This window comes from Salvia splendens, chromosome 15 (assembly GCF_004379255.2).
Source record: "Salvia splendens isolate huo1 chromosome 15, SspV2, whole genome shotgun sequence".
Classification (NCBI taxonomy): Eukaryota; Viridiplantae; Streptophyta; class Magnoliopsida; order Lamiales; family Lamiaceae; genus Salvia; species Salvia splendens.
Window position 1 is genome coordinate 8,301,328 of NC_056046.1, and position 6,154 is coordinate 8,307,481.

A 6,154-nucleotide genomic window follows, 5' to 3' on the forward strand; every position below is an offset into this window, starting at 1 on the left:
AGCTGGCTGATGAGATCGAATCGGGATATACAGGTAGAATGGACGGTGATATATAATGTAATTTGTAGTAGTAACTTTTTTTTGGTAAAATATGCAAAATTAGAGTTTACGGAAAATTGCTTTTATAAAGACTGAATTCTTTTATTTATTCTAGATACCTTGGACTTGCCCTTATAATTATTAATATTAAGTTTTGGAGGGTCCTGCTTTTAACACCATAATCTAAAACTAAGACTAAATCACAACCCTTAGATTTTAAAATGAGTAGATGAGATTAAAGCTCACAAATATCAATAAATAGTAGACAAAATATCAATAAAATAGTAATATCGTCATTATGTTATCATATGATAATTTTCATGGGTTTTTTTATATTAACATAGTGTATTACAAATATCAACAATATGACATGAGGATATCAATACAAGTACAAGAAAATATCAACACAGTTTTATTGATATTTTACGTACACAATATTGAGATTTTACATACATTATATTGAGATTTCTCTTTGTATTTGTTGATAAAATCTGCTTATCAACATATACGAAAATTGAAATATAAATTATCAAATTTCATCACCTCGAACATCGTCGGAACATATGCAATTGAGATCTCCTTGGAATCCTTATAAAATTATCTTTAATTTGATATATTTTTTGTGAAAAAATAATTTAAATCGAGAAAGTTACGTAGATTTAAAGTTTTGAGATGATTTTGATAAGAGAGAATTGACATTAATACCCTTTAAATTTATTTACTAATTATTTAAATTTAAAATATAATACACTTCATCCTTATTTTAACCATTGGATCTCTTAATCTAATGACTAAGATATCTTATTTTTAGATTGTTAGTTAACAATTAATTATGTCCCGGATAACGATATATATAAACATTAAATTTACTTTCGCTGTTATCTTGGTAAAGAAAAACATTATAAAATTAAATTCCTTCTGCATATATATTTATACCCATGCATGTGATTAAATTGTAAATTAATATTTGAAATTATCCGTCTTCACTCAAATCATCTTAAATAGACGAAAAACACCCAAAATCACTATATATATTGCTTTAATGGAAAATTTGTGCTAATATTTACTCCCTCCGTCCGCCATTAGAAGTCTAATTTGAGTTCGTCACGAGTTTTAAGAAATATGAAGGAAAGTAGGTGGAAAAAGGTATTTATAGTATTCGTTTTATAATAAAATATGAGTGAAATGAGTTAGTGGAATATGAGATATACCTACCACTTATAATAAAAGTGAATCGAAATTCCTAAAGGCAAATGGATTAAAATTGTAAACCGAGACTTCTAAAGGCGCATGGTAGAAGCACCATCAAATATTAAATATATAATTGGAGTATGACTTAATCAACCAAATATTGGGACAATTAATAGTTCCATTATTATTTTTGTTTAATAAGAACAAAATAGAATCATCTAAAAACGTTATGGCCCCAAAGCCCCAAACACATAGTAAAAGGTGCATAGTGATTTGTCAATTTATAATTTGTTGTGTTGATGAAAAGAAGGTATTCTTAGCTTCTCAAACATGCAAATTGCTCGTTGTTTCTTTCCAATCATTGCTGCTTTAATTCTGACCCGTAACATTGCTACCCAAATAGTAGTAATTCTTAAAAATTGTGCCACTTCAATATTTTTAATTAGGATGAATTTTAATTTCAACAAAATATATATTAAGTACTATATGATAGAGAAATGAGCATTGATTAAGTACTGTCGATTCCTTGTATTCGACTATAATGATTTACATGATAAATTTAATATCCCCATCTTCATAATTATCTAAAGTTTCAATGTGATGATTTGTGGGCACATTTTTTCTAAAAAAAAAAAAGCAAAATGCTTATATTTACTATCGATATTAGTGAGATAAATTTAAACAGAGCAACTAAAAAAACTGCTTCAAACAAAAACACGAAGGTTTGTGGGCACATGTGATGAAAAAATGGTGCAACGATCTTATATAGAATTATTACTAGTAGTATACATGGCCTTATCAAATTTAAAAAACTAGTATATGATGATAAATTATTTCGCCGTTTAATATCTTAACTCCAAATAACTAAATATGAATATTTTAAAATAATACTACGCCATCTGTCACACTCTAAATGTGCATTTTTCTTTTTGGGATGTTCCACTTTAAATAACACATTTATAAATATAGAAACATCAATATCTCTACATTTTTCCTTTTTTATTTTATTTTATTCTCTTCACTTCACTTTACTAACAAAACAACACTATATAAAATTACATGTCAAATTAGAATGCTCCACTTAGAATGAGACGGAGGAAGTATGTACACCAAATCATTACGTAACTATGAAATTATTTTTAAAGAGATTAGCCAACACTGAATTACTAATAAAAATTTCCATAGGGTATTACTCTTTTTTTTTGTTTTTTCATTTTGATGAAACATAATACGAGCCGACTAAGGCCAATTTAAAATAAAGATATCTTGAAAGATATTTCAAATGTGAAGAGTTTATTAATAAATATCTCTGCATAGCCTAGCTAGTTGTAACTTTTATGGAAGTTTATAAAGACAGGAGTGCAAAATCCTCGTGTGTGATTGGATCGACAGCTTTTAAAAATCGTCTGCCTATTTTCTTGATAATATATTTTATAATTTCTTCCCCACTATATATAACACATGTTAGTTTATTTCGTATTTCGTTAATTTATTGCAAACTTTTCATACAAATTGGATATGCACTAGTGATTGGCCAATTAGTCCCACTAATTAAACCCCACTAGTTCTAAAAATAATTATGTGATTATGTCTTTCCGGGCATAGAATATATGAAATTATAATCATTTGTGGAACAAAAAATAAAATTTTAATTTGACCAAGATATAGGACATGATTTATACCTCGATTCCTTAACCACTCCATTCATAAATTCTACTGTAAATGTTGAGTATTAGTGTGATACTGTTATTTATGGTATTTTAATACAGATCATTTTCTACTAGAAATATATAAAATGTGATGATTTTTTTATCTCGTCATTTTTGAGTCAACCACACTGGGGAACCAAACACAATCACGACTCACCGAAAAAATAGCAAAACAACATGCCTACAAAGCGTAATTCTAATTTCGAATGCCTACGTAGCTTAACTATTTAATAAATATTTTTGCCTCCCAAATTTATTCATTTTTCCCCTAATAAATATTCGACGACGACAACGACGACCACTCCATACCCCCTCTCACTTCTCTTATCTTTGCATGCCTTTATTTTTCATCATAAAATTTGAAGAAAAAGGAACCAAATGAATAAAATTAAAAAGAAAAAAGGAATAAAGTAAGAAAATAGTACATCCAAAGTATGTCAATTCCAATTCCAATTGAACACGACCCCAACCCATTCAATCCAAGCCGTTGATCTTGGTGATAAGGCTACTTCAACGGCGAGATCAATGCTTATTCATTCTCTCCACACATCCCAACACTTTTTTTCCAAACATAAAAAGAAAAAAAAAGGATACCACTTCATTCCCATGAAGCAAAAATAAAGAAATAAAAAAACCAATATTTTCTTTACTAATACTTAAAAAGAAAATGCATATTCATTTACATTTCATTTCAAGTGAATTTATCATGCATAAGCATCACATTTCCCTCCTATTTAAACAACCCCAAACCATGCCATTGAAGCTCAACAAAACACCAAAGACAAAAGTACTAGGGTTTTGAGCAAGGCTTCCTAGTTTTTTTCATCATAAAAATAAATCTTACAACAAAAAGAAAAAATGGCCCCTGATGCCTTTTCTGGCGCCGGTACCGGCAAACTCCAACCCGCCCTCGGGTCGAGGAAGGGCTACGTTACGTTCTTGGCTGGCACGGGCGACTATGTGAAAGGGGTTGTCGGTTTGGCCAAGGGTTTGAGGAAGGTGAAGAGCATCTACCCTCTTGTGGTGGCGATCTTACCGGATGTGCCGGAGGAGCACCGTGAGATCTTGAGGGCCCAAGGCTGCATTGTCAAGGAGATCGAGCCGGTCTACCCACCGCCCAACCAGACTCAGTTCGCCATGGCGTATTATGTCATCAACTACTCTAAGCTTCGTATTTGGAACGTAAGTACTTTTCTTAATTTTTTTCATGCATGTTTACACTCTCTTGTTCTTAATTTTATTGTTATAAATGTTGAAACACAAGTCTATGTATGTGATTGCTTATGTTTGGTCGAAAAATCTTACCCACTAAAGAAAAATATGCACTTTAGAAAAGTTTTGTGCTTATTAAAGTCTTTGCATAGTGTTTTCTATTGTAAAAAGTTGTGTTTGGAAAACTAATTTGTGTTCAAATGGTCTTATTATGAGACTAGTAATTAGATCATACTCCTATTACTTTTCAAGATTGAGCAACTTGCATGCATATCTCAACTGTGCATATTACTTGTATTTTTGTGACCTCCTAAATTTGCACAAAGTCATGGCATGTTTTTTCCAAGATTGAAAATAGTATATGAAGAGACAAAAAATGGCAATGATGTCATGCACCTAGAAAACACATAGAAGAAGACAAGAACAATTAGGACAAAAGAAGCCAACAATATCTTTTGCCATAGCAAACTATGTCGTCTTTTTCCTATTCATGAATAGCACAAGATTTTTTTCTTTTAATACTCTATGATTATCCCCAAATTTTCCAATTACATATGTGATCTACCTAATTCACTAGTTCCTAATTACTTTTTTGCCAATCCAATTAATTGATATACACTTTTTTTTATCAACCAGTTCCTTGAGTTTAGCAAAATGGTGTACCTTGACGGAGACATCCAAGTTTTCGAAAACATCGATCACCTCCTCGACACCCCTGACGGCTACTTCTACGCCGTTATGGATTGCTTTTGTGAGAAGACATGGAGCCACTCTCCACAATACTCCGTTGGCTATTGCCAACAATGCCCTAACAAGGTCACCTGGCCCGCTGAGATGGGCCCCCCGCCCCCGCTCTACTTTAACGCAGGCATGTTCGTGTACGAGCCAAGCAAGACCACTTATGAAACTCTCCTCGAGACTCTCCAGGTCGCCCCCACTACACCATTTGCTGAGCAGGTAACGATCTCATCACTGAAAAGTCAACAAGTGCAATCTGGTCAAACAGTTTGACCACACTGCGGCTTCACTATTGACTTATTATGATCAACTTATTCAATTTACATGACAGGATTTCCTCAACTCCTTCTTCAACCCAATCTACAAACCCATCCCACCGATCTACAACCTCGTCCTCGCGATGATGTGGCGCCACCCGGAGAACGTCGAGCTTGAGAAGACCAAAGTTGTCCACTATTGTGCTGCTGTAAGTCCCACAAGCCTATATTAGGTTTAATCAACACCTTCTAAAAAACACACTAACTTTGGTTAATTTCAAATTAAATTTTTAGGGATCCAAGCCATGGAGGTACACCGGTGAGGAGGCGAACATGGACCGAGAAGACATCAAGATGCTGGTGAAGAAATGGTGGGACATCTACAACGATGAATCCCTCGACTACAAGCCCGAGGAGGCAGATGAGTCATTCTCGAAGCCCTCGATCATGGCCTCCCTTCCTGAACCCGCGGTTTCTTATGTCCCGGCTCCCTCAGCCGCCTAAACAAGATCGACTCCAACGAGTTTAACATAGTATTGCCCAACTCGTTATGTCTTACGCTATAACTAAATCTATACGAGCAACTTAGTTTGCTTGTTTTTGGTGTATAACATTTCAAGAATCATCTATATGCATAAGTTTGGCTAGTGTTTGATGCCAATCATGTGTAATGTAATGTAATGTAATGTAATGAAATGAAATTAATTAAAATTAAGCAGTATTGGAATGTAATAATTCTACTGCTATTATTATGAAAATATCTGTGTAACTGTAATCCATGGAGTCTATTTGTCACCACAAAATATCATTATATTTATCTTTGATCGTGGATCATATATACTATCATTGTCAAATTTTCTCTATCATGCATTTTGTATTATCTTTTTGAATTTCAGAGAACATATGAGCTTCTATATATATATATATATATATATATATATATATATATATATATATATAGGGGAACACTATTCTCCTTTTCCACTCTAAGATCCTTTTCTCTTCTTA

At 32.7% G+C, this 6,154-nt stretch overlaps 1 protein-coding gene across 1 annotated transcript; it reads left to right on the top strand.

Annotated features, from left to right (window-relative positions):
* The first annotated feature begins 3,691 nt into the window (after window positions 1-3,691).
* On the top strand, window positions 3,692-5,904 carry LOC121767136 (galactinol synthase 1-like). The gene is made up of 4 exons (XM_042163334.1): window positions 3,692-4,121; window positions 4,788-5,108; window positions 5,221-5,355; window positions 5,441-5,904. Exons 1-4 carry the CDS (start codon window positions 3,798-3,800, stop codon window positions 5,648-5,650), a joined length of 990 nt encoding a protein of 329 aa, XP_042019268.1. The 5' UTR covers window positions 3,692-3,797; the 3' UTR covers window positions 5,651-5,904.
* The last annotated feature ends 250 nt before the right edge of the window (window positions 5,905-6,154 follow it).

What these genes read in the sequence shown, in the direction of transcription:
- LOC121767136 (XM_042163334.1), top strand. Translation starts at nt 3,798, where the DNA reads ATGGCCCCTGATGCCTTTTCTGGCGCCGGTACCGGCAAACTCCAACCC. An exon ending in CTAAGCTTCGTATTTGGAAC is followed by an intron (nt 4,122 to 4,787) that starts GTAAGTACTTTT and finishes TTTATCAACCAG; the next exon opens with TTCCTTGAGTTTAGCAAAAT. An exon ending in CTACACCATTTGCTGAGCAG is followed by an intron (nt 5,109 to 5,220) that starts GTAACGATCTCA and finishes TTTACATGACAG; the next exon opens with GATTTCCTCAACTCCTTCTT.